This window comes from Argiope bruennichi, chromosome X2 (assembly GCF_947563725.1).
Source record: "Argiope bruennichi chromosome X2, qqArgBrue1.1, whole genome shotgun sequence".
Classification (NCBI taxonomy): Eukaryota; Metazoa; Arthropoda; class Arachnida; order Araneae; family Araneidae; genus Argiope; species Argiope bruennichi.
In genome coordinates this window covers 64,897,339-64,923,461 of record NC_079163.1, presented here as the reverse complement: position 1 = coordinate 64,923,461, position 26,123 = coordinate 64,897,339, and the positions used below count along the sequence as shown (strand labels likewise).

The window sequence follows — 26,123 nt, the reverse complement described above, 5'->3', positions numbered from 1 at the left end:
AATAAAGGAAAGCATTCAACGTAAACGAAATAATTTCTTTGTCGGCTTCAAAATAGTACAACCACGTTATATTCTCTCAAGTACAAAAATGTTTAGAAACTTATTTATGAATGTAGTGTTATTGGTTAGTGGTAGAGGAAGATTATTATTTTGCAGGTAATAAATAGATTATTTTTAAACTCAGTATTTGGAAATACTGGATATTTTAATGCATAAAGCACAAATGAAGAATCAGTATTAACTAATTTTAACTGAAATATTTGTGAATGAAAGTATCCTTAATTAATTGTAAATTTTGTAAGATAAAGATTCATCAAATTATTTGACCTTCAAATGCGTCATTTTTTATATTGTGTTCCAAAATTAATTTACTGTTTTTATGTGTTGAAATAATATGTTCAGCTAATTTAGGTGTTGTAGAAATTATTATGGGAGAAAATTATGGGAATTATTAAAAATTATTTAAAAAATTATGGGAAAATCTTATCTCTATTTTAAAATATTATTTTGACAAACAAACAAACATATGTTTCCATGTAGCAATATCATGTGGCTCACTTACATAGAGCAAAACAATTTCTATTATCTGTGTGTTTTCTTATTTTTTCAACTTATTCACCAAATAATAAAAATGCAGACAAAATGAACATGTCAGGGGCTTACAAATTATTCCCGGTGCAGAAATTTAAAGTTGATTGTTTACTGGCTGGTTCTTCCAAAGAAACGCACGTAAAAAACTTGATAGCGCTTTGGCAAATATATACATTTAAAGGTTAATGAATCTCTACAAATAGTTTCATATCAATAACTTCAATTTTATGATTGATTATTATTCTAATATATTACATGAGAAAAACTGTTGCAATGCCTCTATCCAAAATCCGTGAATTCAATAATGAAAGAATTTAATAATTCTAGGAAAAAAATAATCACTTTGAAGGAATATAACAATCAATTTCTGCAGTGTTGCGACTCTTCTAAAAAATATTTATCATCAACAATCTTTATTCAATAAATTTAGACCCTTCTCTACTAATCGTGGGATTTCGTTTTAGATGAACTGAAATAAAGAAACAAGCAAGAAAACGAAATGTTAACAATAATTTTAGTTACACAAATAGTTGACTACTTTTTGTACCATCCATCTTAATCTTATGGGACTTCTCCTAGCAAAGAACAATGTACAGCGACACGAAATATGACTACAAAATAGCCTTATTGATACTTTAAAACATCTTATTTATGATTTTTTACAATTTTAATATTGTGATTCACTATGTATTTCCCCTCCTCCGTCTCTGCACAAGTCATTATAAATTTTCTGTTATTCGAAGCAATCCTGAAAACTTTTCCACTGAATATAGTATCAAATTTAATTCCTTTCAGCGCTGACTTGATCATGGAGAATAAAAAGATGTGATGCAGAGTGAAATCACTTGAATAGGATTGATTTTCTAGAAATGATGATTCTGTTCTTGGTCCGAAACGTCTTGACGCACACTAAATCGTGGGTTAAGGTTTCCTCGTAAAGAAGATATGCAGATATATATGCAATGCTCCTTCCTGATAAAGAAGATATAATTTGTTTTTCCTTACCGGCCAAGTAAAGAGTAAACACACTTCCATCATATAAATACAAAAGTTGTCATCTCAGTTTTCTTACAAATACAATTTTTTAAGATTTCGGATCCATTTAATCTCTTCCACCACATACTTCCATTTTGTCAAGTGGTAGAAGAAATTTTCTAATCTTTGAAAAAAAAATTTTAAAGAAATGATCATTTTTGCAGCTGCATAACAAATTTGGTAATTATGTTGGTTGACTGTTTGACCGATCAATGTGAAAAATGCCTACGATAAACAAAACTCATAAAGGTCATCCAGAACCTTTTCTGACTCCTCTTGAAATCTTTTAGTTTTCTCAAAAATGTAAGTAAGTGACACACACACATAAACATATGCTTCATTCAACAACGAATAAGTTTTTTTGCATTTTTTTTTTCTGTCAAAAAAGGAATTTCACTTTGACACACTTTTCATTTCTTACGATGAGGAGAAAATGAACAATCCACTAAATCAACTTATCAGTAAGGTTACAACCGAAGGGAGAAAGACACGGTGTTGAAATTTGAAAAACTAAAAGGAGCAGTAGTGCACATGAAACAACTATGCATTATTCAGCCTTGACTAGCTTGTCATTCTTCAGTAACACAAACAAGCCAATTATTTTCTAAACACATTTTGTGCATTGGTTCAGCACTTGGCCATTACAAAACAAAACAAAATAAAATACAAAAATATACCAATAATTGAAAGGCTCAGAGTCGGCGCTCATTATATGAATTAATTCAATAATGTCAGCTACCAAGTATTTCTTTGCATTTTTAAAAAAATTTTATAAATATTTTTCATTTTTGTATCTGCAATTTATAAATATTAAATTTAGAAATTTCTTTAAAATTAATTTTTATATTCTTAATATCTCAGATTGTAAAATTTGCCATAAACTCTACTATGTTGTAACTGTAAGTTTCTACTTCATATTTATAATTATTTCTGTTAATTAAGTTATGTCACCATCCTTATTGACACTTTTTTTCTTTGCTTGTCAATTAGGTTGCTTTAGTATCGCCTCTTTTTATTTTTGTATACAATTTCTTATGTAAAATTCGTACATCAAGGTCTGACAGATGACCATGAGGAGTTTGCTAACGATCATATGTGACTCATTATATAAATGTTATTTTGAAATAGCAAAGTAAGAAATAAAGTATTTTGTCAAAATAATTCAAATAAACACGTTAATCAAAATAAAATAATTAAATATTCTGCGCAATTTTCCAAAAATTTATAATACAAAACTATTAAGAATACTTCATTGCATATATATCTGCATATATCTATGAGAAAAAGGCAAGCAAAGTTTATCTTCATAAAGTCAAAGGAAGACGCGAAACACTTTGTCAGACAGAAGAAATTTATCTTGTTCTAAATCACGCAACGATCCCAATCCTTCACACCGGCAGGTACTTAGCCGTTTAGACAAATCAGCCCTAGATTCAGCGCAGTCATCTCTCAGCACCGTGTTTTCACTAGATTAAGTTGGTAGTTGGTATCGTTAGAGGGAAAAAAAAAAAAAAAAAAAAAAAACGAAGAAGTTGCCAGCGGTAAAATTCACTTCGCATTTCATGTCACGCTACAAAGCGTTGGCAGCAAAAGTTTCGGCATGTGATGGTTGTTTGTAGTTGGCAAGGCTTAGAAAATCGGTAGTGTCGACAAACATAGCCATCCATCAAAATCATCAGCTTTGAGTGTTTGAATCTACACGAAACAAGTAGCTCGACATTTCTTTCGGTATAAGCGTTTAAAAAAAAAAGAGAGAGAGAGAGAGAGATTGAACACCTCGATGTTCTCTGAGTATAACATGAACTGAAATCTCCTCTGGTAATTCTGTATTTATGATGCGAGGTAAAGATTCGGAAATGACTAGAACTGGTTCCACATTATATTATAGAACATTTTTTTAAAGACATATAATTAAAAATAAAAGTAAATTCCACCTGACAGGCTTAAAAACTTCTTTGGGTGTTTGCCATCTCTTTAGAACAAAAAGACATTCATAAAAAATAAGCTAACGATGTACATTGCTCTGACATTGTGAGCTTAACGAAAACACTTAATTCACAGTGGCATAATGTTCGTGATGCTTGGCATCTGTTCAGGAAAAGCCAATTTTTTAGAAGTACTATAATAAGTTTTATTGCAACGAGTAATTAAAATTCCAATTTTAATTGAAAACATATCTACTCTGTTAAATAATAAAGCTGTTTCATTACGAAGACTGAAAGTTTCAAAGAACCATAATCAATCAGCAAACTGTGCCCCACTTTTGTTTTAAGAGAACATACTTCATGATTGCTCACTTTTAGATGTTATAAAATTTTAAACATTAAGCATACGTTGCTAATTTTTATTAGACACATATTTTAAGAGCTATCTGTGATGAGATTTCTTTATCTTTTACATTTCCGATAGATTCTCTACCGAATTTTTTTCACTTCGGGAATCAATCAACTGCATAAGCAGTAAACTTTAACAGAGAACGGATTTCCAGAACGTAGTTTAGTCCATACAAGATATATTAAACAATTTCATTTAATTCGTTTAATGCTAGAATTTCATTTATGCGAAATACGCTGCAAAGCGCTGCTAGGTTTGTCATTGCTAAAAATTGCTGAATCAACGAATTTAATGGATTTCTATTAATTCAAAATGGAACTAAAAAATCATACAAATTGCAAGAGCAATTTGTGGCGAAGGAATTTTTGATTAGTAGATAGTGAAGTCACGGAATAAATCGGAAAATGACGAATGAAGAATTAAATTATCGTATATCTTGTCTACAGTGAATGCTGTATAAAAAAGAAAATAAAACATTTTTAACTTATAAGAATTCAAAAAAATTGTTAAAAAGGGCATAGGAACTGAGCTGATTGTAACGAAGATCGGTCAAAATAAGAGACATTTTATAAGTAATGAAAAAATCTCAGCTCCTAACCATAAAACTTTCACAAACGAAGATCCAAGCGAAAAGTGTCTATTTTTTAATAAAATTATTGTATCTTATACCTACTTATTAAACAGATGTACAAATAATTTTTTCAATCAACAATCATTTCATTTTTCCTTTTAAATTATGAAAGTATTAATATTTTTAAATTATAAATATTTTTTAAAAAAAATTGATTTATACTTAACACATTTTTTTCATAGAAAGTGAATTTTGTGGAGCGTGTGTGCAGCGTTATTAATGATATATTCACAGCATTAGCTCAATGTATAAGAAAATATTTGATTTCTGCAATTTCAGGTTCTTTGTAATATCCCAATTACATAGTATTTTGCGTAGATGAACTTCAGAAAGCTCAAATCAAAGTGTATATAAAAACATTCAGTTGGTGCATGAATTATAATTAAATATAATAAAAATATACAAACATTTAAAAGATTACAAAAAGATATTTAACCCTACTTTGCAAGATTTTTTTCTTTTTTTTTTTGTGTGTGTGAAATAAATCAGGGTGATATAATTCACGCTCTTAGATTAAAGGAAAAATGTTTTTAAAACAATCCTAGTATAAATATGTAATATAAAATCATTAAAAAAACAGTGAGATGACAAAATAAATCATCATGCAAATTTACATGTTAAGCTCAGCACAAAATAAATTTAAAAAATAATATATCTTTGTATCATTTTTATTCCTGATGATAATTAAAACACCAATTATAATTCTTATTTAGACAAAAATTAATTCCATATTTACTGCATGAGATTTTAGAATACCCTTTGCAATTAGGGTGTTTGCACTGGAGTGACCCACATACTTTTGGCCAATCTTCAATGCCTCTCTTTTCTAAATTTCTCTACAAAAATAACATAAAATAAACATATAGTAAAAAATATTTTCGTCATACATTAGGAGCAAAACAACTGCATAGTGATGTAAATTTCTTGCCACATGGTTTTGGAAAGATTATTAGGGGTATTCTATATAAATTGCACAGAAAATAACAGAAATACACACACACACACACACACACAAAAAAAAAAAAAAAAAAAAAAAAAAAAAAACCTTTTTTCCACTTATTATTACATTTATGAGCAAAAAAAAAATCTCAGATTAGTTATAATAAATATTCAAAAAATCGCACGTTCCTTCCAACCACAACAAAACGGCGGAATGACTAGATCAAACACGTTAGAAGGATTGTGACATTTAGCGGGTTTTCTACATTCCTTATTACGCAATAGTCGTGAACAAAGTTGCCAGCAACAACCAACATCTGTTAGAGTAGAAATAGTAGTTATAGTACATCTGTTTAGAGTAGAATTCTCTGTTCGCTAAATTTTATGATGCAAATTTCTATCATCATGCAAAGAAGAGTTAAAAATTGCCATTATCTAGAACTTTTGTCCATCATCATAAAAAAAAAAAAAAATCGTATTTTTGTTGCATTTCTAATCTAATGAATTTGTTACCTGTTCAGTAAAATACTTTTCTTCGCACAAGTAACATCTTCAATATTAAATCATTGAGAAAACTATCAAACCTAATCTCTTATTTATTTACAATTTAATCATTTGTGTCTAAAGCATTCTCACTTTTGAAATTGTCTTATTTGTCTTTGTAGCTAGATTATATTTGGGTCTCACTTCTTGGCACTTCCTCAAGACTGCTATGATCTTTTCTTTTTTTGTTTATCCCAGTGAGTAATTTTCTTTTGAGGAAAGGGTTGCTGGCCAGAAACTCCCATTCCAGAGATTTTGTAAAAATCCATTACCAAAGTATGTTTGTAAACACCATATACGACCAACGCGTTCGAAAGTAGGAACTCGAAAGTTATGAGCTGAAAATTGCAATCCTCTAATGCAAGGCAGCATTTTAACTCTTGGCATTCTCTACAATTTTAAAATCAGTTGGTTGCTTAATTGCTTGTGGGGTTTAGTAGGGCAAGAGTCATTTTCTGGAATTTCAGATTATATCAACAACCCGATATTGATAGAAATATCATGTATTTTTAACCCATAAAATGCTTGTTGTTTATATTCTTTTTAAGGGCGTTATTTCGCTTATAGAGTCAATAACTCCTCCTTCTTGAGTTTTTAAAAAGATATCTGAATATGATAATAAATGATGGTTCAGTTGGATGATAAACAGTTCTTTTCAAATTTAACCATTCAATTGCAGAAAACTCACGAGCCTCTTTGACGCTCATCAAACATCAAATGAACATAAAATCCAGGAAATAAAGCAAATTATTCACAAAACGAATTTTATTTAAATAGATTTTATTTGTAAACGTATATTTATGAATTAATCGAAATATATTTCTAAATAAATTTTACGTCCAAACACTAAAGAAGCATACACTGGCAATGATTTTATAACAGTAAATTTTTCGTATCCGGTAATCATTCAGTTTGAATATATAATTCAATGAGCTATGCAAAATGAAATGAAAATCCTTGTGTTTAGTTTCTACTTTAGAGCTTCAAATGAAAGAATATACGAATTAAATTTATTTTTATTTTCAAATTTTAAATTTTCTAGAAATGAAAATTTAAAATATATAGATAATAATTTAGATCCAACTAAATCCATTAATATTCAGAAATGGAAAAACCGGTATCTCATATTTTATGATACATTAATTGAAATCGGATGACAATTATTAATGCTATAATAAAAGGTAGTTGTATCTCAGTATTTGTGGAAATTAATTACAAAACTTCTTTTTTTGATAAATGTGTAATACATTTTGTCTTGGAATTCGAAGATTCTCAAAAATAATGTATAGCAGTCACCAAATTAAAAAAAAAGTTATTTTAGAAAGATACTTAAACATCGTACGAATGTTAATACTTAAGTGAATGATTGGTTTGAACTACACGCATTGACTCTTTTAATAGATTTTGTAAAGATTATCCTTAAGTGTACAATGGTTTACCTCCACACATTTTTTTTTTTAGCTGATACTCTGAAATGTTCTTAATCATTTTATTGTAGCATTCATACATCGTAAAATAATTCAACCAACTTCATTTATAACATCTTGATTTATAAGCAAAAAATATTTAACTTCTAAAGATAATAAAGCTTATACATGTTTGTTGCAGATTCAGTTGGAGTTTTTAAATGAAATTTAATGTCTGGTATAATTTTGAACCCTGTAAGTATGTTTGATATTATCGAAATTACTATTTTCATTTCAAACATAAAATTAATTTAATTTTCTCTAAAAATTTTCAAAAATCTTTCTCTTTAGGGAAAATGAGCCCTCGATATAGATTTTTTTTTGATAAATAATTCAATTAAGTAAAATTCTATGGATATAAGTACATGGAAAAAAATTTCTCTTTTCAATAAAATATGATTTATCAGTTTAGCTTCGATTCGTATAACTGTAGTTAGTAAATTAATGGCCGTAGTTGCTCAATAACCTAATTCTTAAAAAAACGACTCAAGTTTACTTTATTTTTAACTGATAAATGATTACACAAATATGAAAAGATAACACTAACGCTGCTCTTTTTTACGGAATATACGGAGAAACGAAAAGGCCAGTTTTGAGAAAAAAGATGCTAAAAAAATTATTTTCTGTATTAAGAATTCTACTGTCTAATAAGATTTAAAATTGAATAATATAAATTTCGTAATTTTTTCGCATAGTCAGTGTATCATTAAAATTACAATACACTCCCGAGTATCCGGCCTAATGTGGTGGAAGGACAGGCCGCATAACAAAAAAGCCGGATAGGCTGGATTTTTATGAACTCATTTTCTTTGCCCACCAATATCAGATGACTAAGCTTTTATACCAAAACTCACTGTTATAATACGTATTTTCTCACTTCTTATTGAATGCTAAGCCCTCCATTTACTTCAAACCACGTAGAATGTGAACGCAGCTGCGTGCCGGTGAATCATAGAAGCAGTTGCCGGTAACGTGTCGTGTTAAAATAGAATGCTCTGCACTGGCAGTTTATATATGTTTATATACTGCACTACACGTTTCAAGAATTTATTAGAGGAAAAGTAAGTTAAAGGATATAAACTGTTCACATTTTAACATAAATTCTGTAATGCCTAACTTAAAAGCAGGAAACATAAACGAAACATTTACGTAAACTGTAGACCTAATTCTTAAAAAAATTGACTCACGTTGATTTTATTTTTAACTGATAAATGATTATACAGATATGAAAAGATAACTTTAACGCTGCTCTTTTTCCAGTCACAATTTGTATTTTGCACATGACACGTAGATGGATCGTAGCAGACGGCCGCTTCCAATGCCTTGCCTTCTTCATTTAATTACGATAAAAGAAAACTAGGCAGGAGAGTCGCGAACCGGATGCTTGGGAGTGTACTGTAATTTCCATAGATTAAGAATAAGCAACCATAACGGAACAACAATAGAAGTTTTTATCTTCAGGTCTTGACAAATAATTATCGTGTAATTTATGTGATTTAGATGTAAAATAGGAAAAATTTGGTTCATCGAACCACTCTACCGTCTGCATTATAAATTTGAAATGTTGGGTTTGGTTTCTCGTAAGTAGGCTTTCAATATTCTTCCGTATATTTTTATTTTAAAACAAGACACCTCTATCTTGTTTAAGACGCCTGACACGTGTGGGGGATATTTTTGTCGAATGGATTGGTAGATGCAAATTAGCTTCTCAAAATCTAATTACTTATACAGTAACTAGATGACCGATCAACAAGTTTCGAATTTCTATGCACGAAATCCCTTCTCTACTCAAGATATTCAAAATCGAGCTTAAATATTGAATAAATAATACCAAATTAAATAATCTAACTGAATCTTTAAAAGGACCTGATGGCTTCTGTCCTGTAAACTCAAAGGCAGGTGTAAATTTAAAAAAACGAAAAAAATGCAATTCATTTGAGGAATGACAACCATATCAAGATCTCCATCTCCCACGGCAATGGATATTATAGACGGAAATAATACGATATCTACCGTTTTCACTTCATAATTGATTCGAAATGAAGCATAAATATTTATTTACTTTTTATTGGAATTTTGATATTATTTTTTTCTCACCCTGTTTCAGCCTAATATGTAGAATAATGGAATTGTAAATTACCAACGTTAAGGTTGTATTTTACCAACATTTAACTCTTGTAGTCAATAGCAGATGAGTTAGTTTGAATGTGTCAATAATTAATATTTGAGATGCGATTTGACATTATATTAAAAATAATAAGTTATCAAACGTAAGAATTTCTTGTTATTTTGTGTAATATAGCTTAAGAAATTTGGCATTATTTATAAATGAGGACTATCAAAGTGAACTCCTCTGGAAGGACGCATTTAGCATTACTTTCACTGAAGTTTAAATATATTTCTGAAGATTAAAAAAAAATGCTCTTTTCATGTCATTTCTTTCTAACATACTTTTCTTAGACACATAGTTAAGATTCCGTCATAAAGGAGAGCATTTATTAATTTTTTTTTAATTAAATTTTTTATGGTTAAATTGCTAAATGAATTTTAATAGTATTCAGTTAGTAGTATAGTATTTACTTCATGTATAAAAGATATCTTTTTTCTCCCAAAAAATCCTTAGATCGCAAATCCTTAGATGACACCTTTTAATGATCTTTGAATCAGTAATTAGTTATTTCTTGTCTTAATGCTGTAGTATGGCTGGTAACAAAAGTTCCATTCTTGATCTAAATTTTAATTTCGTCAATTTAATTCCTCAGATCAGGAAACCATTTGTTTTCCTTTCATAAAAAATATATATAATTATGCTTCTTTGAAGCAATTGAAGGATTAATAAGAAAATTTGATGAGCGAATCCTTGTCAATTTCTGTTTAAAAGAGTGATTCCCAGCTCATAAAAGTTTGCAGACATTAGCCTAAGCCAGAAACTGAGTCATGTACAGACCACACCCGCCACCGAGTGAATCTTTTGGAGAGTATAGAATAACTTTAGACAAAAGGGAGATGGTGCGAGGATTCTCCATTGTTATTTTTTTAAATTAAAAAGCTAAGAAGTGCATTTTGAGGCATTTTTATAATGCATTTATCTGTTAGATATTATTTTTTATATGTGCTGTCCACGAACTACTTCTGAGGCTTTCGCGAACCATCTGTGGTCAATGGGCCACCTGGTGGAAACCGCTGATTTAAAAAAGTGACTTGAATATCAGTAATAGTTTCATTTTTTCTTTTCCTACGAAATTGGACAAAATTGTCATTTTTCATTTATTAATAAGCAGGGCATTAGCAATGGCAAAGAAAATAGAATTTCTTTTATATACACAGTTTTATTTTTTAGTTCAAAGTAAAATTTTCTTTTTTTGTTCTGCACTCATTTGTCCATATTACGACAATTGGAGAAAAAGAAACGATTGTTCATTCACGTTTTACAATAATCTTTGCTAAAGTAAACAAATGCATTGATATTTTCTTGACTTCGCATAAAATACTCCTAACTGTTCTTTTTTTTTTCTTTTTTTTTTTTTTTCTTTTTTTTTACTTATAAGCAAAGGATTTGTAATAAAAAATTAAGACAATAAGTAGATTTTATGTTTCTTGAATCGACGTTTCTGACGAATTCGTCTTCCCAAATTTTACTGCTTAGAGAATATTGTCAATATTACGGATTGAACATTCTTATCCCTTAGTTTATGTTTGAAACAACAAAAAAGCAACTCAAAAGTAGTTATAATGCGAAGTAACAGATATTTAGAGGATTTCTAATAGACTTTTTTTATTGCAGTTATAGATGACATGCTCTTTTTTTAAAATATGAAATCTAAAGTCAGTGAAAAAATTTTGAGCATCTGAAACGTATAGTAAATCCGTTCTGCGAGTTTTCGAAAATGGATTTCGTTTGAGGGGAAGGTTTTTAAATTATTAAGAAACTCATCTAAAAAAAACTATAATAAAAATTCACACTGAAATAACACAGTTTGAAAATCATGTCATATGGTAAATATTTACATACAGTGGTAGCTAAAATTGTGGAAATTCTAAGGAGAAAGTTCATTTTTGAGGTTTGAGGGCTCGCATCTATAATATATTTAGAATATTGCCATAAAAGTATATATCATTGGAAAGATAATTTAATTATAAACACAATGCAATAAAGTTTGCTTAATTATCTGCATTCCCTCAAAGGTCGCGGTTAAATAACAAGGAAAAAGAAGCGCAATTTGCTTAATTGTATAGGAATAGCTTTTCTTCAATTGAATGCAGCCAAGGAGCTTGAGTGTTTAGAGAGTCAATCAGGTATCGTTTTGTTTTGGCAAAGAATTAATCAGATTACAGTAGAATTAAAATTTAAACGTAAACATTTGTCAATGTGTTAGATTATTGCTAGTAAATTGGTTATTGTTTTCTTTCATTTAATATGCTCATAAAAAGTAATAAAATTATAGAAATGGCACAAGAGTTAACTGGTTACCTAAAAAAACGATGTAAAATAATGCTCTTACATGATCAAGGCTACAGTTATGGAGAAATTAGAAGAAAAATTCGGGGAAATTTAATCAAAGATGGCATTTCTAATTTTTTGAAGAGATATAAGGAGACTTAATCTGTTCAAAACCAAACTGGTAAGGGAAAAAGAAGATGCACAACTGATGTTAGGAGAATCGAAAGACTAAGCTTATGTGACAGAAGAAAATCCTCTGTGAGTATACAAGAAGAAATAGCACAATATAATATAAAGGTTAGTGCACTATATGTTTGACGCAGATTGAAAGAATTTAGTATACATGATCAAATTCCATTAGAAAAGCCATTTTTATCTCTGAAACAAAGGTTGAAAGGATTAAACTGGGCTAAAACACATGTTAATTAGACAGAAAGACAATGGGCAGTGTTATTTGGAGTGATGAGACCAAAATCTCCCTATTTGGTAGCGATGGCCTAAAATAAATTAGACGAAAAATTGGCGAAGATATGTATCCCTGAATGCATACACCTGCAGTGAAACACTCAGTTAGTGTCATGATATAGGGCTGAATGACATCAAAAAGTGTAGGTAGGATTTCTGTGATAAATGGAAATATAAATGCCCAAATATACCTAAATGAAAATTCCGAACACAAACTGAAGCCTTTTTCACGTGATATTTTCGAATACAATCAAACATTTATATTTCAACAAGATTCAGCTGTATGCCATGTCTCTAATGTGTGCTAAAAGTAATTTCAAGATAATTGCATTCCTTTACTGGTATGGCCTCCAAATATCCCAGATCTTAACCTAACTGAAAATTTATGGAAGCGGCTGAAGAAACTTGTGTGTCAGCAGCAACCCAGCAATAAAACCCAGTTAATCGAAGCAATAATTAAATTTTGGTTTCATATTATAACAACTAATGAACTTAAAAAAGTAGCTAACAAAGCTAAATATTATCCAACTAAGTATTAAGCTGCATTATCAGATTGATTGTTATGTCACCTTTTTTTTCTATCTGTTTCCCTTTTCTTTTTTATAACTTATTTCGTAATAAAATTTCCTGCATAAAAGTTATTCCAGAACTATCTTGAATAATTATATTTTCCACCATATATAATTTTATGGTATTACTTTTAAAAAAAACTTAGTGTTCTGAATCCTCAAACATCAAAAAATGATTTTTCCAAAAGATTTCCACAATTTTGGCCACCACAGTATCTTTTAAGTTATTTTTTAAATCATTAAAACATAATAATATTTTTTCTTAAATATTTTAAATAAAACGTCAAGAACTAAAACTAAATCATAATACAGAATGATTTGATTTTTTAATAATGTTTGTTATATAAACATACGCGGGAACATTTCATAGCGATGCGATGAATAATGTTTACAAAATCATAAGCTCAATTATATTTTTGAGATAGAAGCATTTAAAGAAAAAATTACCAAATTTCTACTTGCATAGAGAGGATTTATGTCTCTATCTTGTAAGCTTATTCATACATTATGTAATATTTTAAATGTTCAGGAACCATTGATACTTTCAAACAAAATCATAAAAAAAATTGAGCAAACGGAACTTTAAATGTCCTATATCGTCTTAATTTCTGATACATGTAGGTTCGTGCCATCATGAGGGTCAAAGACGCTAATAATATCAATTGGCAACTAAAGACATTTACGAAATGGAAACTGAGAGGCAGCATTGATTAATTAACCATAAACAACTACTCTAATCCGCTCTGAGTCGCAGGGAAAATCTTCATAATTTGAGGTTGCGGCAGCACTTGCTGAAACTAAGTTTGAGTTCTAAAAGGGCAATTATTGGACACGGAATATTGTAGGAATCCTGTATTAGTCTTGTAGGCGGGGTTCTACTCTCTACCGATGACATGTCCTGTCATTGGTAGAGGGTAGCTGACCCCACAACATTTCTGTACACACAGTGGTGGGGAGAACCAAAAATTATTTCGGAAGTTTCTCATTCCCATATATAAGACGTCTCTTCCGGGGAAGCATTGATTCAGAAAAGCCAAAATTAGCTGAAACAATCCTGATTTTCGACTCTTTGGCTCGACTAGAAAAATGTATTCTTTTCCGTTATCCAGACTTAAGATTTACAAAATCCGATCATTTATTTCTGGGCACTTAATAAATATATATAAAAGTAAATTACAGTATATGAAGATTTAAAATGTTTGTGTTTGTCGAAACCTGCTTCCATTGTCAATTAAAAAGGAAATATTAAAAGGGATTTTGCAGACTTTCAGATTATACAAGTATCAAGTATACAGTTTTTCTCACAAGAAAAGCTTGAAATCCCTATCTCGATTTATGTATCACTATCTCGTAATTAAGACATCTTTCTCAGTGTTCTTGATCTTCATCTAATTGCTTCACTGTCCTGATAAAAATCATTAAGTCCTTGTAAAAATCATAAAGTACATTGCAGGGATCATGCACATAATGACACTGCACGCGAAAGATACATCATTTTCGAGACAATTTCTTAAAGTAAATATCCTTTATCCATTATTGTCAGGCGTAATGGATAAAGTATACTTACTTATCAAATAGAGAAGAATCCTTCCTGCGTGTTAATAGAGTAATAGAGTACACAAATGTGTGTTAGAGTACACATAGAGTGTTAATAGAATACACAAATGGTTTGTGATTCTATCATATATCAATGGATTGTCGGTGTTATTTGTAGATTTCTTCATTCACCGGTATTCATAAATGTTTCTTTGATTAAAAAAAGTAGTAAAGATTTAAGAATTTTTTGCCGTTGATTAAAACACAAATATCTACAAAATTACTATCATATTTAAAAAATAGCCATCATATTTAACAAATAGGTTAGAATTAATAACCCCAAGTAATTAGAAAATGAAGTATGTTTTCAAATCTTGTATAAGGTCTCGGTTTCCTACAAACAATATAATTTCTTCTACACCGTAACTATGGTATTTTGAAAAATTCTTTTAAAAAAGTAACGAAAAGTTAATATCATTATTTTCTGTGCCCATATGTATTCTGCTCACACTGTTGGAAGAGGATCAAAAATATAAACAGTAATATTAATACCATCATGTCTGAATTGCTCTTTATATGGTGATTTTCTCTTTATCTTTCCATGCATTATTTATTCACACATAACTATTTATAGTTCACATAACGGAATTTTCCCAGTTTTTTTATACATTTATAAACTTCCAACAACAAATCTTTTAATTTCTCTTAGTTTTTTACAACCATAAAAATGAATAAATTACTCGGTCTAATTCATTATTAGTATCTAAATAAATTTATGTATTCTTCTTCTCATTGCCAGATGCAGTTTAAAGCAAATTTTATAAACTTTGATCCTTGAAACTACTACCTACTTTTGAAAGAAAAGAATTTCAGCCTGAAAACCCCTGCATAAAGATTTAAACCAGTTTCTTGGAGAACAGGTGTGAGATCATCAAAACTGAAAAAGGTCAAAGAAACCAGAGAAAAAAATTCCCGATGACCGCATTCGAGTTGTTATAGAAGGATATGATTTGGACAAAAGGCCATTATCAGGGAACTCCTACCGAGTGTGAGTAAGTGAGAAAATGAAAGTATATGAAGTGGGCGGAATGTGGTTAATAAAATGAGTAATGCTATACTTCATATCTTTGTAATGTAAATCAAGGTCTATATTAAAATAAATTTGTTAAGTTAAGAAGAATTCTTGTGGCAGATAAATTGTGGTAAGATTCTGAAAACATCATTAAAAATAGTGAGACCACTGTGGGGTTTATCCTAAACTTTTGATATGGGCTCTGTTTTTAAAAATGGGGAATATATTTTCAATTCATTAAAGTAATTCGAATTAATCAGACGAATTTTAGAGAAACACTCCCTTCGATAATAATGCAATATTCCAAGAGTGTAATATTCAATATTGTTGTATTCCATATGTAATGTTGCTATATTCTTCAGAGTGTAAAGCATGTGTTTTGGAACTATTCCTTTGACCTATTAGGTTCAAAATTTAGTATGGGTCTACAATTTTGATATTAAGATTATACACTAAATATCATTCATTTTGTGATCTAAAATTAGATATAGATCTACAATTTGGATGAAAATACCATTTGCTAAAATTCACCTATTTAGCTCGTTGCATTTTTTAATTATTATATTCATATACACTCTGGTAGAAGGACAAACAGATTTTCCATTAAACGGGTTTCGTCCATACAGTACAGTTGTACAGTTTTGGCATAAAATCCACATATCAAATTTCATCCATTCGGCACTTTGCGTTTTAAAGTGATCGTGTTCACCGGTAATAAACCGAAATAATTCTGAAAATGTGTATGTATGTGTGTGTGTGTGTGTGTTTTCGATTTCAAGAAGGTCTAAAACGTAAAGATTTATTAAATTATCTCCGTCAAAGAATTTACAATACTTTCTCTTTATATACAAGAAACATTTTTAAAAATTTGGTTAATTAGTTGACTTTAAAAAAATTAATAGTAATTAACAATGACTAATGTTTTATGTCACATCAGTTTAATATTCAATTAAGAACTGAATGAAGTTTAAAAAATAAGTCTTGAAATGAGTAGGATAATTAATTATTTCACATATGTGTACTTAAGCAGGATAATATTCTTCAAGTGTTAATTCCAAGAGCCCAATTATAGGAGTATCACAAATTAATGTAGCCGCATTTTAAGTATAGCTAACCACTCGGAATGCTCTATCATTATTGCTAAATCATAATTTAAAATAGCATAATTTTGTGATAAGATATATTCATCAAAATTGTTTAACCTGACTGAATTCATCTTATTAATAGTTGCCGTCTTCGGTGATTATTTCATTATTATTATTCTATCGCCTAATTTTAATGAAATAAAAACAATGGAAATGAGATAATTTAAATTTTGACTTTTAAAAATCTTAGAATTATATATTTTTGCCTTCTAACTTTAACCTATATCTCTTTCAGTTACCAGAAACAAATCTATCTCAAGCAGCACAAGACATATTAGTTACTATTTCATACTCCTTTTCCATTAAAATATTAGAATCCCTTTCCATTGAAAAACTGTCAATTTTACTGTTCATATTATTTGAATTGCTAAAGATGGCTTTTAAAAACTCTGAAAAGGAAAATTTTCCTTACTTTGTTTACCCATATTTCCTATGACTAACAACTGCGTTATATTTTTATTTAAAAGTACAGGGAAAAGGGTTTTCACAAAATTCTAGTAAAATGTTTCAAATATTGTAGAGATTTCTTCCTTAAAATAACACAATATCAATAAATCTTCTTCAATTATTTTATATCAAAGGTTACAGACTACTAAGATGTTTAGCTCCGTCAAGAATTGGAGAAATGCTTTAACGGAATACTAGTCATTAGTATGCTAATACTAGTTGAAAGAACAATCCAGCCTTCCTTATCACCTGCTGATTCTTAAAATTAATTATTCTGTCGACGGTTACCAACAGTTTCTAATTCAACATTTGGAGATCTTCGAAGGCAGTTAGATCTAATTGAAAATCACATAATGACATAATATCCCATTCATGCAAATTTACATTACTGTACTGTACATATACTGTAATACACATTAATTAAATTAAATTACATATACTGTATATACCATTTGCGGTATCTTTACCTTTGAAAGAGTTTGCTTCATGTATTCTTTATTCTCGAAAAATAAATTTCATTTCAGCTACCTCCAAAAGATGGAAGTGAGAAACTGAAAGGTATAAAATAAATTGCCACAAATCGAAATTGAAAAGCCTGAATCCTTCACTCATCTTCGATGTATATAAAAAAAATAATACTTAATATTATATTTAATTACTGAAAAAATTATAAAAGCTGAAACAATATGTTTTATGTCCCCATCCGCATTTCTCATTGCATTAAACATTAAGGGTGTTATTCAAATAAATTCATCCATTTTTAATTCATTTGGTTATAAGTATAAACATTATATACAAATAAACGTTTCATTCGCAAACGAAAACTATTCTTATTCATGATAACAATCATTGCATATATGCTGCAAAGAGTTATCATGCTTTTTCTACGTTTAGAATATTTAGGAACTCTTTTGCCTTTTCAGTTATCCTAAGAAGTTCTTTAACGGTGGTTTACTGGCATGTATCTTTCATTTCTTCTCCTTCAACCTTTTCAATTCTCAATTTGAAGATTCTTTCTGTTGCAACTTCAATGTTTTTTTTAATTGCTTCGCATTTTCAAACTTTTTGGATTTAATATTTAAATTTAATACCATATGCATCAAATTTACGATTTCAATAATTTTTATGTACTTATCAAACTTGATTAATTCTAAACACTTTTACCAAAGAATACCTGTACTGTAAGTTCTGTTAACATTGATTTGTTAAAGAAATATTCATAATTAATTTATGTTGCATTTTAGGATTTAAGAACATTTCTAGAATGCCTAATAATCCTTATTTTATTTTTACCATCCATGAAAATTACGTTTAATCAAAATGTTAAAATGCGATAATCTTTGACAGAAGGGCACTATGTTACAGCCGAATTCCTCTTGGATAAAATTTTTTATTTACTTTCTCCAAAACTGCATTTACCTCTATTCATTTTGACCAATTTTCAAATCAATTTTCTCTACCGATTATTCAGTTCGGTTTCAAAATTAAAACCCAATGAAGGCTATAATTCAAACTTCAATTATATTTTGCGATATGTATAAAACCCGGAATGTTTGTCAGTTTTTTTATACTATTTTCTCAATTCAGTTTTCCATTTGCAGCAACTATGAGTTGAAAAATAAAAGGGATGATTACATGTGATATTATAAATAATATATACTCAGGCTTCATATATTCTTCTTGTAACTTTTATTTTAGAGAAAAACTATAATTTTCATTCTTGACTCACATTTTAAATCAATACACGATTATGTGGATTTATAGAGTTTTGCCCATCCCAAAATAAACTCTTTTTTTTCCATGAAAAGGCATTCTATTATAACTATCTGTTTCAGTTTGAAATAAAATGACTCCGATACTATTATCCATATTTGCTGTTTAAATAAATTACTACAACGATTAAAAACTTCACTAATGATTAAAAGCTTGAATTTATTAGTTAGAAATTCTTACTTAGTTATCGGAAATATTTATTAGATTAAAGTTAGAGCTATAAAACGTAACAAAAATATAAAACTTGCAGATATTTCGGGTTAATTTATTCTTTTATTTTCACTTATTGATGTAAAAAAAAAGTAAATGACTTCCCTTAATAAGATAATATTATTAAAGAAACTGATCAATTTTCTGACACATTCCTTCACTTTTTTTACAAAATTTTAAATAAAATTTGGCTTGTGTGTATAGAGGCCCACATCTGAAATAAGCGCGATACGTATTCATTTCATATTTTGACAGTACGGAAATATTTTCCCGCTTATTTGACATAAATAAAGAATGCACTCATCAAATGCTGATAATTTTTTTCGTTTGTTTATATTTAACAGAAAGGAAAGGGTTTCTCGCTTTTCTAAACAATCTTATATCATCTGAACACTATTCACGATAAAAAAAAAAAAAACTTTGGATCATATCCAAATAATGAACTGCAAAAATGCAAATATTTAAAACTCTTCTGTTCAGAGTGTAAAACAAATATCACTGAACCCATAAAGCTATATTTTATTTGAAAGCTAGATACTTAGTTTAATAGATTTATTTCAAAGCTAGACAGATATTCTGAGCCTTTTTTAACTTTCTATTCTCCCAGCATCCTGAATAGATAAATTCAAGTCTTTAAATTCCTTTTTTTCAATGCATGAGTTACCGTTAAAGTACATAGTCCAATTATTACATAGAAAGCTTAGTTGTTTAATTAATTTACTCACCATGAACTCTCTCTCTTTATATATACAGAGAGAGAGGGAGAGATTTAAATGGCTGATGTAATTTAATATATATATTTAATGTATATACTAGATTCTTTTCTAGATTTAAATACTAGATTTTATACCAGTTATATTCGACCATTTAAATGTACAGATTAATATATCTAGTATATATATTTAAATGGCTGGATATAACCGGTATATTATTTCTTTTTATATTGCGATTAAAATAATTCATTTTATTTCTGCTTTCAACCAATTCATTCAAACTTCCTACGTAAAAATTGCATAAAATAAATGTAACTAATCATCCTTGATACAGTTATTCAGTGTTACAGAAACAAGTTTCAGATTTGTTCACAAAAAAAGTAGCTTTTATATAAAATAGGTGGTAAGATTTCCTGCTTTTGAAATTCGTACTTTAATAGGATTAAAGCTAACTTCAATTTTTAATCCTTCAAAAAAATATAAGAAAGCACATAAGAGTTATAGCGACACTATATTCTTTTATATTTATGATAAATTATCAACACAAAACATTCAATACTGGATTTCAAAGGAAAGTTATATTTAATAATTAACCTAATTGATTTCAACATGCAGGGTTTATTAATTAAGGAAACAACATATTTGAAATTGTTTTAGAAATCGTAGCTTTCCTTGAAATTCTTAAAAAGAATTCCAACCGTTCTATTAATGATAATTTAAGTCGTATAATAACATCTAATAAAAATTATAAAAGAATGAAATAATTAATAACTGTAATTCTTATTTCCATAAAAAAAAATTAAGATGATATCTATATAAAACAAAATCAAAAGTTTAACATTTGAAAAGGCTCAGATATATTTTTAAAAAATGCATTGTATTAAAAAGTATTATGCATTTGTAATGCGAAAATATTTTTTTTTAAAAACGCAGGCTCATTTTTCATGTAAAAATATTTGTAGAAATAATCTTGGCTTGTGTCCTATGAAAGTATGGAGATAGGATTGTCAGTTGAATTTTATATGAACATAGTTAAAATTTAAAAGATTCTCAAATTGTTTATTGTAATTTAAATACCGAGGGTTAATCTAATTAATCAACCTTTTTTCGGAAAGTGACATTTTGTTTTCAATGTTTAAAATCATTTCATCCATGATAATTCACGTTACATAATTAACACTTGCATAAGTTTAAGAATTTCAATGAGCTGAGTGTTTTTACATCTTATAATTATAATTTTTAAATAATGACGTGCTTAGAGTAATACAACTGCAAATTATACATATTGAAAAAATCAATTACAAATGCTTTATGTGAATTAAATTTCAAACTTATGGAGAAAAGGGTAAATTATCATTAACCAAGATGAAAATTTAATGATTATAGATGTTATGAATGAATTAAATAATTTTACGAAAATATTTCAAGTAAATAATTTTTTGAAAATAAAACAATTGCTAAACTATCTACAAATTATAATTTTTAATATTAATTTTCTCTCTTTATTAGTAATTGCTCAACATAAAAGTAGCGAAGTAATATTTTTAAAAATAAATAAAATGAAATAAATATCAATATTTTTTAAATATTACTTTGTGAATCATATTAAAGAAGACATATTAAATAATTTTATAAATAAAGAGGTATTTGCATTTTTGACAGTACAATGCAACTATATATCATAATTTTTATAATTCACAATTCAATTTTGGTTTAACTATCGGTATTTTATATTTTGATCTTGGATATATTATTTAATGTGAATCTAACGTCGAACTGAATTGTCGTCAGAAAATGTTTGCAATTAAAAATGTGAAAAATTTCACAAAATTTCAGCAAATACGATTTTATAATCTAGCTACGGACCAAATAAAATAATTTTATTTTAAGTAATAATTTTGTTTCAACTTATAGAAATATTACTGTAATATTTTTTGAAAGATGAGAATTACAATCTTTCAAAAACACAATATTTCCCAGTACTTTTCTGATTTTAATAGGTGAAATGAAAAAAAAAATGGATTAAATTATTTTTTATTGGTAAATAAAAGATTTGTGACTACAAATGTACATTTCCAAAATTAAAAAAATCACGAGAACTCTCTTACCTGCTCCCTTCCAGATCCAATGAACTCGTTACTCCATGAAATAAAGTCAAAAGTAGAAAAAACAAATGTTTTCCACACATGAAATATAAATGTATTTCGCACATCATTGTTAGTTCACACTTTGTCTAGTGAGAGAAGATTATTAGAGCAGGCAGCAGTGACACACCATGCTGCTGTCAGTGCAGCAGACAAGATACTAAAGCAGAACGTCTGCTCTCCATGTTCTTTGCAGTCAGGTGCGCTCTTTTCCGATTCTTTTTCTACTTCAATTGCGGTTTAGACGAGGGATGCATTGTGGAAAAGAAGTGTCGTAAATTTAATCGGCATAGGAAGTCGATATAATATTAATTGAGATTTTATGATGTGATTACCGCGACCGATCGTACATCCGATTTCATTGTGCATATTTTTAATATCAATTGATACAAACAATGCAGTATTAAAGCGAGTAATATATCGATAATGACCTTTTTCCCCTTGACAATTCATAAAAGAAAGGTCTTGGTGCAATTGATCGTTTCATCTAGACTGGAATCAAAAGTTCATAAAATGTTGACAGCTATTAAATCAAATTATCTCACAGGCAGCAAGATGTTCCTTAGTTGAACATTCTCTGTTAATAAATGATATACTTCCAGTTTTTTAGGAACATATTTTATAAATTCATATCCTTGTCAATTCTATTTGTAATTACTTTTAAAAACATTTGCTTTTTAAAAATAGTTAAAACAGTTAAACAAAATTTTAGTTTAACGGTTTCATTCCATTCCATTTTTTCTAAAGAATTTGCAGATAGCCTAAGTTGACCTAAAGATTTTCTTATTTGAAAGCAGATATTTTTTCTAAAATTGTTGGGGGGGGGGGGGGGGTAATGGTATTTTATCACGAATGCTTTTGTCGATAAGAGAAATTATTTTAATTTGATATCCAAAATTGAATGTTTTGAAAGTTTTGCATCTCAGATTGTTTAGTTTTTTATTGTATTTATCCCACTGAAAATTTTTGTAAATTTTTCCTGTATTCTAACTAATTATGGTTATTACTAATTATGATTTCATGGCATTTACTGAGTTTGTCACTAATAGAATAGGAATACTTTTTCTTTAAAAAACAAAAATAAAGGCTTCCCTTTTTTTTTTTTTTTTTTTGTTTACAAATGTTATTTTACAATTAAAGAAATATCATATCAAAAGAAAATATAAAGTACAATAAAATAATTACCGAAAAAATAAAATTGCGTTAAACCCAGAGATAGCTTACATAGTCTAATAAAAATGTTATAAAACTATGTGGCCATTCTCTATGTATAATTTTGTAGTTACAAATTAAATATTTCAAAAATAGTCAATATTGTTTAGATGAAATTGCTAATTTACCAAATCAGGAAAAGATGATGAAACCAAAAATATCGACTATATATATAATATATACTATATATACGACTAAATAAATATCGAATATATTTCTCAAAATTAGGTTCCCTATCAAATGAGGATATTTAATACACAATGAAGTTGGAACAGATCCACATAAGGGAAGAAATTCTGGAGATTTGTATTTGTAGCTCTTTATCTTCTTTCTTGACCCTTCAATGAATCCGTTGAAAGAGTTGGTTTCTACCCCAAATGAAAATGAATGATGAATGCTTTAACTCTTACCCAGTTAAACACGAAGTATTTCGCACTGTGAATGTCGCGTAATTGTAGTTACTATTTGCTCTTTTCGATGTCATGTAGCTGCTACTGTCGATAGTATGTTTATATCCACATGAAGCGAAAATGTAGAAAAAGGATGAACGATAATTTCAGAAAAATTTTGCCTGAATTTCATATCAATTAAGTGCTTAAAATATTTTGATAACAGTTTGGAACAGATTATCATTTTATAAAGTCATCTGTACAAATCAAAACATATCTTTGCAATTCATTACACGAAGCTTATTTTATTAACTAAGCGAAAGGAATTCTGTTTCTATTTTTCTTTTTCCTTTTTTTCAAAGAATTGTTAAGTTTAATATCACCAAAGAAAGATTTAGGTGCAAATCAATCGTTTCCTCATTTATTAAAATTTATTTATGAGTTGTGAAAATTGTTTATAAATTGAGTTTTCCGTTGTTGGAAGAAATTTTTGAATTATTATTTATCAAATAATCTGTACCGGTAGAAATATTTTGCTATTCATACATCTCGATAATGTATATATCTCTACTAATAATAAAAATGAATGCATCTCTCTGTTTGTATGCCTATGTGCATTACCACTCTACAGGTCAGGCCTTTTAACCTAAAACTACTAAACTTGGCACATATATATTTTGGAGGATTAGAATGCATACATCAGAGTGATTTTTTGAAATTTGTTTAGTTAAAAATTAAACGACATTTTGACGTTTTTCCCATCCTTACTTTCTAAAATATTATATCGCAGAAATTATTTTTATGTCATCTTCAAATCCAAAAAATTCTCTTTGAAATGATAGCAATTTTTTGCGTCATAGTTTTTTCTTTATGTTTAGTTAATTTTTGAAAGTGTTTTAAGCATGCTTTGAAACAATCTATTTAATTGTTGAATTGCAACTCAGGCAGTTTTCATTTGTTCCTACTAACATTCCATGATGACTTTTATTCATTGCTGATGATCAAGAAATGATGATTAGGTTCTTTTTTTCATGGAGTTGTGATATTCAAATAAGGCATGCTTTCAATAAACCTTTTGGAATTTTGTTGTACTTAAAACAAAGGTTTAATTCCAGACAAATAATAATAACAATAATTCCATCAAGTTCAAGACACTACTGCTCTTTCTTGTGATATAATTGGATGCATTGAGATATAGGCAGAAAATTAAAATAATAATTAATTAATCTTAAATTCTGATAATTCTTTGCATTTATGTAAAGAAGTTGTCTTTTAATTAAATCAATGTTGCTCTACATCAATGCAATTGACTTTTTTCCATATTTCGTACAATTTTCTTTTGAGATAAGAAAGCTAATTTCGCTGTTTGCCACCAGGTGTGTTATAAACGATTTGCAAGCATTCACAGTCACTTTAGTTTACTAGACACCACAGCTATGAATACAGCTGCAATCGATTTACAGTTTAGGACACAGAGGGAAACCTAGCACACAAAACCTTGGCTTTATAGTAGAAATATTTATTATGCCACTTTTAAAATCTACATATATAATGAACCCTTGATTTAACAGATTAATTAGAAGCACAATGAATCGTAAATATTTAGATAGAGTATCTTACATAGATATGCTGTTTTAAATTTTGCTTAAAATGTAAATGTCTAATATTTAATATACAGCTAGTTTATAGACACTGTGAAACTGCTGTATCTCCAGCATTTTTAGTGTATAAATTTAACTACTAATTTATTAAGCTTCGCTCCCGAAATTTTAATGTAAGGACAGTCTAATGTAATTTTCTTTTAAGTGCTTTCAATCTTCAAGGGAAATGTAGAGGAGAAATCAAAGCAGAAAACATTAGGAATTATCTAAGTGAACAGCCCCCCCCCCCCTCCGACCGAGGTTTTTCAACTGAATGGTCCCAAATGTGTTAGAAATTGGGTTTAAAATCTTTTTGAATAGAAGGAAAAATTTTATAGCATAAAATTTGAAAATAAATAAGAAAATAAAAGCCAATCAGGGACAAATAAAGACATTAATTTAAAATGATTTTTTTATTCAGTTATATTTGAATTTTTTTATAATCAAAATGATTTTTTTTTTCGATACTATATCTTGGAATTGGTTAAAAAATACTCAACTAAAGCACTTTTAAAACATCCAGATTAGATTCTATTATTCTGTGCGATTCGATTGCAGTTTAGTGACTCATAGTTTAAGGAGTTCCGAGGTTGACTAAAACATGGATATTTTCAAGGGAAACAACTTCTTAAGGAATACTTCATAAAGAATACTTCTTTTCACTATATTTTCCGAAGATATTATGACATAAAAATGATTTATCATCCTTTTAAAATTCAAAAATTTATTTTTTTTATAATAATAATTTTATAGTTTTCGAATCCTCCCGATTTTAACAAATTTTTAAAAATATATCTTTATGATTTTCATTGTTGTAATTAGCAAATA

General features: G+C 28.5%; 1 protein-coding gene across 2 annotated transcripts in view; it reads right to left on the bottom strand.

Moving 5' to 3' along the window:
- LOC129960480 (glycine receptor subunit alpha-4-like) overlaps positions 1-22,235 on the bottom strand; it is an 81,458-nt gene extending 59,223 nt beyond the window's left edge. The window contains exon 1 of one of the 2 annotated variants that reach the window (XM_056073945.1): positions 22,019-22,235. In XM_056073945.1, the coding sequence (XP_055929920.1) occupies positions 22,019-22,125 (107 nt within the window). In that variant the 5' untranslated portion in view covers positions 22,126-22,235. Of the gene's footprint in view, positions 1-6,043; positions 6,065-22,018 lie in introns of those variants that run through there. The other variant, XM_056073946.1, reaches the window with a different exon arrangement.
- Positions 22,236-26,123: the final 3,888 nt, after the last annotated feature.